The sequence below is a fragment of the Sinohyriopsis cumingii genome, chromosome 2 (genome assembly GCF_028554795.1).
Source record: "Sinohyriopsis cumingii isolate HCF-2022 chromosome 2, ASM2855479v2, whole genome shotgun sequence".
NCBI lineage: Eukaryota > Metazoa > Mollusca > Bivalvia > Unionida > Unionidae > Sinohyriopsis > Sinohyriopsis cumingii.
Window position 1 is genome coordinate 123,103,656 of NC_142962.1, and position 14,230 is coordinate 123,117,885.

At 34.7% G+C, this 14,230-nt stretch overlaps 1 protein-coding gene across 1 annotated transcript in view; it reads right to left on the bottom strand.

The window, feature by feature from the left end:
- LOC149805736 (protocadherin-3-like) overlaps positions 1 to 13,682 on the bottom strand; it is a gene marked incomplete at its 5' end in the record, with an annotated part of 40,634 nt that extends 26,952 nt beyond the window's left edge. Inside the window, 7 exons of the mRNA XM_089934710.1 lie at positions 1,471 to 1,697; positions 2,335 to 2,839; positions 8,988 to 9,234; positions 9,935 to 10,128; positions 10,326 to 10,511; positions 12,366 to 12,485; positions 13,535 to 13,682. Coding sequence (XP_089790836.1) covers positions 1,471 to 1,697; positions 2,335 to 2,839; positions 8,988 to 9,234; positions 9,935 to 10,128; positions 10,326 to 10,511; positions 12,366 to 12,485; positions 13,535 to 13,682 — 1,627 coding nt within the window. The remainder of the gene's footprint in view (positions 1 to 1,470; positions 1,698 to 2,334; positions 2,840 to 8,987; positions 9,235 to 9,934; positions 10,129 to 10,325; positions 10,512 to 12,365; positions 12,486 to 13,534) is intronic.
- Between the last annotated feature and the right edge of the window lie 548 nt (positions 13,683 to 14,230).

The following is a 14,230-nucleotide window of genomic DNA, read 5'->3' on the forward strand; positions in this document are numbered from 1 at the left end:
ACCAACATTACAAAACTGTTATGACTTGCTAAGAACGAAAGGGCAAGCAAATGTCCTAAAAAGGTCCCAGTTTCTATCAAAATACTCATACATGAAAAGAGATAAACCTAAACAATTATTTGCAAAATCATGTAAGCCTGATGCATTTTTTTATTACGACCTACTGAGCACGAAAAATGGGTCCCATCACAATCCCTATGTAGCATGACTTCTAGACTATATATTATAACACAAATATACATTGAATGCACATGTCTGCATTACAAATTGTAGTGTAAGTGACATGTTGTCTTCACGAACCTAACACAATGAAATAAAACGAAAATAAAAATGAAGCTTGGCTGAAAATATTGTTTTAAAGCTTTCAACTGTTTCTTTTAATATTGATTTTATCACCAGTAAACTAATATGAGTTGTCCTCGAAAGTAGTTTTCTTTTAGTGATGAAAATTTACGAATACAAGTTTGTTTAAAGGTTATGGTATTATTGAAAAAGAAATATATTTATAAACCATTAGATGTTTTCGGAGAATGAATAAATATAATACACAAAATTAATAGGCTGTTATTAGATTATTTTTAAAAAAAAATTGCCATGACTTACTTTGAAAGATAACGTATCGAACATGGTTCATTTGCTTTGATATAAGTGTCTTTAAAACAAGTGACGCTCAAAAAACGACAATAACAACAAAGTATCAACTTTATAACCAGACCCTCTGGGAAGAAAGGTAGGACCGATTTATAACCCGTATGTCTCAGCTGTTAGTTCATATCTATGTGCTATAACTTGAGAGGAGCGATATATCAAGTGTGCCTGTCAACATTTAGAACTACAGTATACGAAAACGAAAATGTACATCAGACTTTTAGAACACTGAAAATAAGCTTTCGACAATGTGTATATGTGTCTAACGTAAACCGAGTTGTTCCTGCACGTATTTTATTGTATTTAAGATATTTTAAAAAGAAAGTCATTGTAAAGGCAATGTCATTATCAAAACGACACTAATTTTATATTTTATTTGTGAATAAGTGGCTGAAATTTGCAAGATGAATTAATCTTTACTATGTTTAACAATGCTAAATTGCCATGACGTACTTTCAGTATCTTGAGCAATGGTAAATAATGTCAATTTCATGGCGACAAAAATGAACATTTTACAACAACTATATGATCAGTACTATTTATTCTGTCATATTGCGAGCATAACAAGTCTTTCTATTTACGCAAAAGACGTGCACATGCAATAGGACACAACACAAAAAAGTAAATTAAATAATACGGTAATATTTTAAGCTAGTTTAGACTTCATTTGTTCTTGGCTTCATCTCGGAAAGAGAAACAAACACAGAACTTAAGAATCCTTTCCATTTCGCCCAAATTCGAATTATGTTCTAAAAGTGCATGGTGATACAAAGCAAGGAGTAAATTAATAAAATGACAAAAGTCATGAGGAAAAAGTTTTACCTCGTGATGGTCTCTTAGACTGAGTAATATCGGCAGACATCTGTAGCGTCATAGAGGGTTGATTCTTTGGTTTCTCAGACTGCGGCTGATGCGTAGACGGTTGAGTTTTTGGCTTGTCGGGGTCCGGCTGATGTGATCTTGTAAATACTGGACGAGTTCTATTGGATCCTGTACTTTTGCCGTTACGATAGTCTCTACCCCTTGTTGGCCTTGTGCAATTTCTGATGCTATAGAGAATTTATTAATACGATTAATTTGTTGTTAGGCATGCAGAAATATAGTAGTCCACTACGTATGGGATATCCTGAGATATACGAAATCACCGACGTATCCAAGCACACGTGCTGGTATCGGTATGTATGTATGTATGCATGTAGTTATATATATATATATATATATATATATATATATATATATATATATATATATATATATATATATATATATATATATATATATATATATAGAGAGAGAGAGAGAGAGAGAGAGAGAGAGAGAGACAGATAGACAGATAGATAAATAGATCGATTGATAGATGATTGGATATGCGGTACACATTAGTTGTTAGATTGACCAATGTCTTAGTGTATAAAAGCAGAGGCAGATCGTATGAACGCAGCAGTAAACATCATTTTCTATATTTAACATTAGATATAGAATCATGAAGTTATATAAAGGTATTTCCGGCGTCCTTTTGTATGTTTTGTATGTTTCTGACACTACTGCTACTAACAACACTAACACCAAAATAAAATTAATAACCTAGTCTGAGTGTGTCCATGCTAGCAATAGTTTGGTGATATTGTCTCAGGAAAATGAAGAAAGACAGGTCACACTGTTTATGTGGGTAAATTCTATACGTACCATTCCTCAAAAGGATCAAATCCAGTTGGCCACGTTGAGTTTGTTCTCCAGCAGATCCATACGGTGAGTAGAATGGTTGTAAGAGCAAGTAATGATATAAAGGTAATACAGACAATGTTTCGTTCATCCTGAATAAATATCCTGAAGACAATGGTAGTTGTGCTAACCGTTGCTGCACTTCCCTCCAATACAATTACTGTAACTGTTGTGAATCCTGTACGAGTTGGAGAGCCAGTATCTGTTGCATAAACTGTGAATTCTAATTTGGTTCTGTCTGCAATTCCATTCAAACTTTTCTGAAGTTTTAGTTGTCCATTTGAAGACACATTAAAGTATTCATGTGACGATCCAGTCCGGTTAACGTTGTAGACAAACTGTCCGTTTGTCCCAATGTCTGCGTCTGTTGCGGAAATACTACCAAGGACTAGACCTACGATAGAATCATTATAGGCGTAGAACGTATAGGAGGCGTACTGGAACGTCGGAGTATGGTCATTAATTTCATCTGTAAAAATCAGAATATAATTCATCATAGAAGAATGGAAAAAATACAAAAACTATTATAACTGCTCTGACAATACTAACTAATCTGAACCAGTAATGGCAACGTATCAGCTGGTACTCAACTATTTCATTAAACTTAAAATTCTCTTCATATATAAAAGATACGAGCCTACATTATGTTTTGGTTAGAGTAAAGCTATTTTGCTCAGCATCATAAAAGTAAATATTGTATAAATCGTTTATTTTCAAAATAGTTGAATATTATCCTACAAAACATAAAAAAGCTGCTGCGAAACAGTATGATACTCGTGCAACAATGATTATTTTTCAACTGAACTTATCTGTGCTCTTATCTCTTAAAATTTAATACCAATAAATCCAAACGAGTTTTACAATCATATACTAGCATTCAATTCTAAGTAGGGCCGTATTGGACAGTGCGTAGTTTTATCCTTCAAGATGTGAGTAGGAATACCGAGTGAATTGATTAGGTGATGTAGGAGAAAAGGTTTCGCAATCTGGCGGTCGTAGGTTTGAGCACACTCGTGAGTCATATAATTTTTCCCATGCCTGTGGAATATTTTAATTCCAAGAGCTACAACTACTTGTTCCTCGTCGACCTGCTTGGATCAGAATAAGAACAGTACACTTTTGTCTGTATAACACTTTAATTTGTGTTTTTGCATCTATTATAATGGCTATAAGAGGATATTGTTTCATATAAATCACAGACAGAGTAATTTTGAAGCCAATTTAGGTCCGAAATTGAAAAGCAAATATCAGTCCCCCTCCTGCAAAACTTAACGTTTCGATCCCTAGCTGTGTGGCTTAGTGCCGAGAATCGCTAGCTCGGCCAGGGCATCTGAGTTTAGAGAACGGATTTCCTTGATAAGCCATATTTGTTATGACAGTGCGTTACAGATCTCTGTGTCCACCAGTGCTGTATCGATCTTTTATTTTTCATACTTGTTCTATTTTCTTAGTGTTGATGTTCTACATAATTTACAAAAAGTGTAAATTTATAGTAACTATACAAAATAAAATAATATAATTCACCATCAAAATAAAAAAAACAACAACCTAACACGATTTATAATAGAATGATTATAATGCCTTTTAACATCATATTTAAACGAATTTTCTGATGAATGACATTGTGATTGAAGAAAAACGTTACCAGCCATTTGAACAATTTGAGATTTTGTATGAGTAATATGTTTCGTCCAAACGTCAATGAACCAAATGTATTCTATTCAGGCAGAGCGGGTAGTAACTTTCGTATAATCTCGTGAATGTGTTTGTTCCCTGTTTCGATGAATTACATGCATGTCCGTATGTGTGATTATTTAAATTATACCCGCTTTTATGCCTAAAATACATACCTTTTTTGATGGCATTTTTTTTTTGACGTTGAAAGGACAGGCCGAACTCACTGGACACTTGCTTTTAAAGAGGCCGGTTTTTAAACGCCATAATATAATTTTGAGCAGTAAATAGTTTGATGTCTTCTGCATAAACTTGCTGCCCTTTTTCAAAATAAGCCAGAACACGTGAGACTGCAGCTTTAAATTTTACTTTAAAAAATGGCAGTAACTAAGTCAATGTGTTCAAATTCGATTTTATAGGAGCGTTTTTACGATTTAAAACGATATTTACCATATATCACAAGGTGCTTAAGCGCAAGAGTGCCGAATAATCTTATAATAAAGCACGTCTATTTCAAAGATGAAATTACTTTTAAAACAGAAGAAAAATGCGACTGGAGACATGTATTTTTTACATGATAGTTTTTCAAAGCGTTTCAAGTCTTCAGAGTAGCTTAGTGAATGCTTGAATGACCCATGTGTCTGAGGTTTGGAGTTCTTATTATTATTATTATTATTATACACTTTTTGAAAAATAGGTCACTTGTGTGCATTACTTATTGTGATATAAACTAAACTATACAACATACGGTTGTGATTAGTACATTGGTAACATTGTCTTATTGTCGGAAAATGCAGTGCGTGTGACACGTGTACAGCCTTATAATTAATCCATTCCTAACTAACGTAGACCAAAATGCAATTTGTGTGACACGTGTACAGCCTCATAACTAACCCATTCCTAACTAGTGTAGACCAAAATGCAATGCATAGACGCATGTTAAGCTTTATAATTAACCCATTCCTAACTAGTGTAGACCAAAATGCATTTCGTGTCACACTTGTACAGCCTCATAACTAACCGATTCCTAACTAGTGTAGACCAAATGCAATGCGTGTGACATGAGTACAACTTTATACTTGTTATACTTAACTCATCCCTCCCTGGTGTAGACGGGGCTATATTAAAAACAATAATAAAATCCCCCCAAAAAACGCATAGACTGTAGGATTACTCATGTGACCTGTCATATGAACAGCTTTCAGTAAGAAGGTTTTCTCGTTCAACCGTGCCTTCTTCATAATGTTGTGCTACAGTTAGTGTTGTTTCATTACGTACATCTACATTTTATGCAAAGTGTAAATGTTTTGCAGCAATATCATCAACTTTTCAGACTCGAATCTTAGATCCATAATTAGAAATCATAATTCTTTGCACGCAAACACAGACGATTAACAGTCGGAGGTTCTCGGATAAAGAATACAAATCATATGGCGAATAACAATCCATTCAAGTGCACTGGATCCAGCAAGCGAACACGTGTGATTTAGATAAATGCAATGAACTGACAACGAACAGTGCGAAACTAGTATATAGCTAGCCTGAGCGCTTTCGACTCTTTAGTGAGTCTTTTTCAAAAGCAAATACAAAACATAGACAAGACAAACAAATAAAACAGAAAAACGGTTATGTTTTTGAAACTTTACATGGCTTTTTCTACAGGAATTCAACCTTTTAACTCTATTATGTGTCAACTAGTTTATTTCAGCTTGTTGCTGATACTGGAAAATATTTTATTGAACTAGAAATTGATGATCCATAACGACATCTGTTATTTTCTGTAAATTTATGTAAGTGCAGATTATATCCCGGATATTTCATTGTTATGGTAGTCATAGGCTATTAAGCAAATTTAGAGAATTATTTAAAAGAAAATGTGTCGGCTGCAAAAGATAATTTTATTTGTGCATGGTTGTCTTTTTCTAGTCTTCTTGGTGTAAATCGCTTGGATTCAATGTTCTAATGCGGCGTATCCAGTAAGATTCCTTTTCTATCATGGTTTGGGGACTCCAGTTGTGGTTGTGAGCAATTGCAATAAGTGTTATATCACTGAAAGTGTGGCATGGGGAGGAGAAGTGTTCTGCGACCGGGCTGGTCGATTAGCTAATTGATTAGCTGGTTCTAGGTTATATTTAAACATATAGCATCCGGGAAAGTAGGATGATTGTCATATGAACCTTTATTTTTTCACATTATCTGCACATGAACTAGCACTGAGTAATGAACTACACTAAAGACGAATGAACAGTTAATTGTTTGCACGTGACAATAATTAGTTTTTATATTCCCTTTTGGTGTAAAATTAATCCAGAGATGAAAAAATGCTTTTCATTTTCATAGACGAGGAATTTCAATTTATGTTGTTTTTTTTTGCTAACCGGGAGTATGATTCCGAATGTCTTGCGACCGCAGTCCGCTACTTTGATTCCATGTTATGTGATGATCAAATTGTGCCTCTTAACATTTTTCATCATCCTGAATGCGAGGAGGTCTCTAGTAGCAATTTAGTCGCGGAAATAAATGTCATTATTGGTGCTATATTAGAAAGATATTTATAATCAGTTGGATAAACTTTACAAATTATCAAGGAAGTATGGCGTCTGTGGAATGCGGCCATTATTTTTGTGTGTATCTTTTTCATATATATTATCCTATAGAAATGAATAACGATTAATGCAGCAAGATTGTCAACTTGATTAATCTACTTCGTCTTTCCTTTTGTCTTACTGTTCTTACGGCATGGTTGTGGTTCGCGAATTATGTTTATTCATAAAATGCTACCATTAAACGTTAAATATTTAATTCTCACACAAGATCACCTCTCTTCTATTACGAGGACCTTTGTACACACTTTATTGCTGTTATAATGGTCTACATCCGCATCCATTATAGTATATGTCTTGATGTTCACAGAAAATAATGCATTTTCTAATAGCCTTGCCTTCCTGATGAAATACATCATTTACAACTCAGGAAGTCCAAATCTGGCATGAATTATCTGTAACCATTGGGTTTGTTTCATAATACATATCTTTCAACATGCAACATTTTGTTGACTACAGGACAAAATTACAAAATGAGCGTTCACTTAGGAATAGCTGCTTTTGAAAATAGGAGTACTTGACCTGATTTCCATTCATCATTCTCATCCTGAATCACAAAGTTAACCCCAATGTTGCCTCTATCCATTAATATCACGGTGCACTATATCTTGACTACCCAAGCCACATTATTATCAAAACGTTAACCCAGCTATGCTATTTCAAAGCATCCGATTTTCGGCGTGCAGCATTAACGATAACTTAGTGCACATCTATCTTGCATGACCTTTTTATATTGACACCAGTTTTCGCTTGTGTTTGTTTCTTTCTTAATGCCTCAGTGTGTAGCACATGCAGTATATCTGGTTCTTGGGTGCGCAAATCCTGTTAAGCAAACATAAGTGATAGCCTCTCAAGCATTGCATTGCACGCATCATAATAATGGATGCTGCAATTCCGTCCGTCCACGAATAAACGAAAGAAATCTTCTCTATTACTGCGTTCCTATTTGAACGAAGTTTACTTGATCGCTAGTCACACTAGAATCAACTATCTTTCAGTCCTAAATAGATTGTCATGATTTTACAATATTAAATTTTAGGTTTATAAAGTGTACTTAAATTATAAGGGTTACATTTAAATCTGCCTTAGGGATAAACTCAATGCAAAATTCATCTGTCAACTATCAATGACTGGGTTATATAGAGCAATAGAAAATTACTGTAATGGTAAGTTATTTCTTTCTTAGCAGGAGAGGAAATTTCATGTTCAAAACCATTTGGTGTGTCTGGTGTTTGTGGCATTAAACTTGATCTCACCTGCGCCCCACTAATGACATTAACTATGCGCTTTATTTTCGTAGCGGCAGACTGAAATTCCATCTCTTTTTTTTGAATGAATGGTACAGGTACATAACTCACCAGACTGAAATTCCATCTCTTTTTTTGACTGAATGGTACAGGTACATAACTCACCAGACTGAAATTCCATCTCTGTTTTTGACTGAATGGTACAGGCACATGACTCACCAGACTGAAATTCAATCCATTTTTTGAATGAATGGTACAGGTACATAACTCACCAGACTGAAATTCCATCTCTTTTTTTGACTGAATGGTACAGCTACATCACTCACCAGACTGAAATTCCATCTCTGTTTTTGACTGAATGGTACAGGCACATGACTCACCAGACTGAAATTCAATCCATTTTTAGACTGAATGGTACAGGTACATCACTCACCAGACTGAAATTCCATCTCTGTTTTTGACTGAATGGTACAGCTACATCACTCACCAGAGCATTATCTTCGTCAATACGAGTGGACTTTCTTGAGCTGCAACCTTCACTTAAACATACCATACATTGTGCAGTGTACTGAATCAATAGTATAATTTTCCCCATATTATTACAAGGGATCAAGTGCTTTTCTTGCACCGGTACAGAGTGACAAGCCAATAATTTCAACAACAACAATAACAACAACAACAACAATACTGTTATTGGTATTATTATTATTAATGAGGTCATGCATGCGGCGTACAGAAAAATGTTCATGTCGAACTGGCTTTTTGCTTTTTACAGGTTGAAATTATACAACTATAAAAGCTTAGTTGGCCCTATGAGCGTCAGTGGTCGCGGGGTCATGGAGGACAATTTTTCCGGGTGTGGAGGTGGGTTAACCCTCCTTCCGATTATGGCTCCACCCCCATCCTCAGAAAAATTCCCACAGGCGCCTATGGCTTACTTTTATATACAGGTGTACTTTATACTGAGGTAATCAAGTTCAAACGTATATAAATATATATATACGGGTGGGGGTATTTTTGTGGTCTTGAGGCATATGTGTATGCTTATGTGTGTAGACTAAGATAGATAGGAATAAAGAAAAAAAATTCTTACTGATTACGATTAATAGCGTTGCCGTGGCAGTCAAACCAGCTCTATCAGTAGCTGTTATGATACATGTGATCGTCTTCGTTTTTCCGGGAACGTCAAGATCATAGTCGACTGCAAACGTCAGTATACCGTTGAGGGGATTCATTGTAAAATATCCGGTATTTGTAGAGCAGTCATGTGTGAATGTGTGTGAATCATCATTATCAGTGTCGTTTACAAGAAAACCTGGATCAGGAAGTTGAGTACCTGCCTGTAATATAATATAATATAATATAATATAATATAATATAATATCAATCATCTTAGTGTGATACATCCACAGCATTTTTTATGCCAATGCAAAATAGGCTTTATTCGTGACTCGATAAAAGGGATTATACAAAATCTATACGGCTCTAACTTAAACAAGTTCAGAGTTATATAAATCCTTTACAAAACCCAGTAAAAAGCCACGTGCTTAGCCTAGATTGCTAAACCATCCTGTTTTTCATGTATTCAGTTTATTATACTAGGCGTACAGTTTCTAGCTGGTCTTGGTTTTCGTCGCTCAGGCCTTCTTGTTTACACCTTGGACCAATACAAACAGACTTGGTCGGTATGGCTGAACTTGGACCTGTTCATGTAGTACAATACTATTAAAATGCAAAAAAAGATAAGCAATTATTTTTTTCTCAGTTATTCCTCTTGTTGAATATTACCTTCCAAACATAGTTTCAGGAGGATGGTTTGCCATGGAGGGGGTGAAACAATTCTAAGGACTATGTGTACATCAACAAAGCGCGCTTTGATAATATTCCAGTGTTTTAAGTTCGATGTAAGGGTAGTTGTTGAAATTTACACCTATCAGCTTAGACTGATACGGACGGTCGAGATTCAGTTGCTTTGTACATTTTTATTTTGGGAAAAGCGAAGAGACAGCAGTCAGGAAAAACACAATTGATTTAACATACCAAGCTTTCATTTGCGACTATTCTATATGTGGTTTGAAAGAAAGACGGCCCTTCATTCACATTGGATACCCGGATTAATAGATCTTTTTTCACTGTGAGTTTACCATCGTCGACCGACACGGTAAATGTCCAAGTCGTGTTTATAATTTCCTCGTAGTTAATTGCTCTTATAGAAGATGTACTTATTATGCCACCTGGAAAAGAAAGGTATACATTCACATTGGCACAAAACATAAAGAAGATCATAAATGAATTACAAAGAACATAATTATTCATACGCAAGAGTAGCTGGCTAGTTAGACTGAAATATCTGAAATATGTACTATATGTTAATCAGTAAATAAGGATAATGATATAAAACTCGTATACATATTGAGCTCTCACAACTTACTGGAACGATCGATACTAAAATAGTTCATTCCAGTGCCTGGAAATGATGTCATGCTGTACGTGAGTGCATCTCCATCATTATCGGTGGCGCTGACCTTGTAAACTGAAGAACCGAGCGCTGTGTTTTCCGGTACGCACAATGCCGTTGTCAATGGCAAGTTGATAAATTTAGGCGGGACATTTATATCTGAAAGGTTTCAGAAAACAGAAGTTGTTATTGTGTGAAAACTATTGTTTTGTTTTTTTTGTTTTTTTTTTAAAAAAAATAATAATGCAACTTAGATCACAACAAATGTGCGAATGTCCGATATTTTGAAATGTTCAATAAAATCTGAATCTCATGCAGATTTGAAGAATGCATAGGAATGTTCATCGTTACCATCAAAGCACTGATGTGAAAAATCAGGATAATCACATGTACAGTGATAACTTATTGGAACTTTCGGGTCTGTGATCCGACAACTAAGCGTTTTTCACTACGTTACAAGTATACCTTTAAAGTATATTGATGCTACATTTATATTAAATTTTCTCGAAAGTTTCAATATTTGCTTTAAAATCATCATACTTTGAATTGAGGGTACTGTTTACAAAATGTATTGTATGCGGAATGTTATGCTATTAAGCCCAGCGCTTACCTCCCCATCTGTTCTACTTAATGTTGTTACTCTCAAGATTTTTAGCTCTGTTATCTAGAAGGGTTTTCAACCTGTTCCAGCTTACATTCATCGACCTCCAAACGACTCATACATTTCTTTAATATTAAGAAACTTTATCATTAAAATGTTTTAAACTAATGGAACAATTAGGCATTCTAATATACTGACCCAGTGGCCAACTGTTGTCAGCCACTCAGCTTACCGATCAAACGTGTACTAAATAGTAAGCTGACGTATCATCTTCTCGCGGTAAATGCAAGACTTTGTATGAATTTATTGGCAACGTTCCAGCTCAAAACTTTGGTATAATAAGTCAACCAAAGCGGACCTGCGACTTCCCAGATTTGTAGATTATTCAATTTTCCATCCGATTATTTTTATATTGTGTTCAAGATGATTCGTTTCCTGCAGCGCTATAGCTGCAATAATATATTACAAGTTAATTTTAAAAAAAATAGCAACTGTCTTACCTTGTTCAGTTTTGAGCATCAAAAATTGTGGAACATTTATGCATTTAGAATTATTTGAATATAAACTTCCTTATTCTATCACCACTATGTGACTGTACATTGTGTGTTAAGTTACATTGATCCAACAGTGACAATAACAAAATATACTTTACATCTGTGCTCTCTTTTCCTAATTTTTGTGTCTTGAATATGTTAAAATTTTTAGTTTTCACGTACGTTTGAATTTAATAACAGGAACAAGGTAAATATAAGTGCATTACATTTCTTTTGTGTCATTTCTAGTCGTATATGGTACTGACTATTCCGAGACTTGAAGAACTATGGAAGGACATTATGAAATTAGAACTGATACCAAGCATTCCTCCCTCTCTATCCTCTTGTCTGATGAAAAGAAGAGAATTTAGAGAATGTTGTTAAAACGTACACATTGTACATCATAAGGCCATATTGTCACACCATAAGATCATCTCGTCACGTCCTATTTGCTTGTTTTTAATGGCCACTTACATGGAAAAGACTCCAAATTTCACCATGTTTACACGAAATCGATCTTCATAATATAATAGGTCGGCTGAAGGTTCTTTGTCAACCACATACGCTAAATATATTGCGCTTTTTCAATGTAAGAGATGTCCTTTAATTAGCCCATGTGAATTGTGACCTTCGCTGCGTCAGTGAACTAAATTTAAAAAAAGAGCGTTGCAGTTGGACAACAAATGTTGTAGGCATTTCCCATATAATACTTAAATATTATTTTGCATTGGATTCAAAGAGTGCTTTATCATGAACATAGCATTTCCCAATCAAGTTACCACTTCCCAATCATGTATTAATTGTGTACCTTACACTTCAACATATTCGTGTTACTACCTCTCTGCATATTGAAAGATTTCAATGCAGTCGTTTGCTTACCAGATATGATGACAGTAAGAGTGTCAGTCGCACTGTTGTATCCATCAGTTACAGTGATGTACAGGTCATAACCACCAATCGTGGGATCCACCAGTTCCTGCTCGAGTTGTATGGAACCAGCTTCAAAAACGAAACGATGAGTATATAATCGAAATAAAATTCATTTGAAAAATGTTGATCTGAAAATCGCTGTTTAACATTCACGATGCGAGCATGATCAAGTGACATCGAGAAACATTATCAATGATCCAGAATGTGCTTGTCACTATTTAATTATATCACACACACACAGACAAAGACACACACAGAGGTAGACAGACAGACACACGATGTATCGAGGTAAATTTGAGCGTAAAGAGGGTATCCCATGTTAGAAAGGGTAAAATATTATCAGGACAAGGTGAATTTAACCGAAATGCTATGTTAAAATGAAGGCTGTATAGTTTACAAACTGGTGTTTGGGTTACACATTCAGATTATGTTCCAGCTAGAAATGTAACAGTGTAGCATGCTGTGTCTGGTGGGAAATATTATAGATTGAGGTCTGTGTGTACTCTAATCGAAATTTAAAATTCTCGCTAGACATTACTATGCTAATGACATGATACGGAGAGAGAGAGAGAGAGAGAGAGAGAGAGAGAGAGATTATAAATGTTTGTACGTAAATATCTGATCCCTATTACAAAATCTAATCAAATCATATAGATACTTACGTAATTTTGTATAGTACCGTGAATACAAATTTGAATGACATGTCAAGAACTCGTACATACATTATTTTACTGGTAGCATGTTTTGTTGTTTTGCATCAAAACATACACTAATACAAATTCTAATTAATTCCAAGATAAGGATTGATTGTAACAATTTTCGGTTTCCGTTTTCGAAACGACCAAACTAAACTATCGATTCCTTAAGACTGAAAGGTATCTAAAGCATAGTCGCTTAGCAACAGAAAAAATCTGGTCCAACATAATAGTTCACATGTAATATTTTTCACGGCGTGTCATTATCTAGTTTAATAAACAATTTTTGAGAAACGAGGAAATAATTAATTAATAATAATCAAATGAAGTCTGTATATGCTAGCCGACTAATTAATACAAATTGAAACACATTTATAACTACACCCACTTATAGGTTTTCAAATATCATGTATAAATACTTACTATTGTTAATGGTAAATGGGCACCAGATGGGCTTACAGATAATAGAAAAATTAAATGATTTGCTGTCAGGATCGGTAACTGATACGTCATACACTGTGTCTGTTTTGACATTAGCTGTGCTGATGAGAATAAGACCTGTGTAGATAAATCAATCAATAAATATCTACTAATAGTTATTCAGACAGTCATTATTTCAGTCTGTAGACGACGTAAATGTTTCTTGTAAACTGATACACATATAACTAATTAGCTACTAGATAAATAGGTAGATAGCTAGACGGACAGGCATTATTGCAGACACACACACTCACACACACACACACACACACACACACACACACACACACACACATATATATATATATATATATATATATATATATATATATATATATATATATATATATATATATATATATATATATATATATATATATATATATATATGCAATGAGAGAGAAAATGTTTGTATGTTTTGGACTTTTAACGTAGCTATAACAAGTTTGCAGTCATATCGCTACGATGTCTGCAGTGTGGCAGTTTATCGTGATGTCTAGCATTGAGGCCTCCTGCTACAGACATGTAGCATGATGTCCCACCCAGTCACATGATCCTGACATTAGGCCAACCAGTCCTAACACTAACCTCTTTGCTGAGCGACTAGCGAGGCAGTTGTTAGTACCATTTTTATGTCAT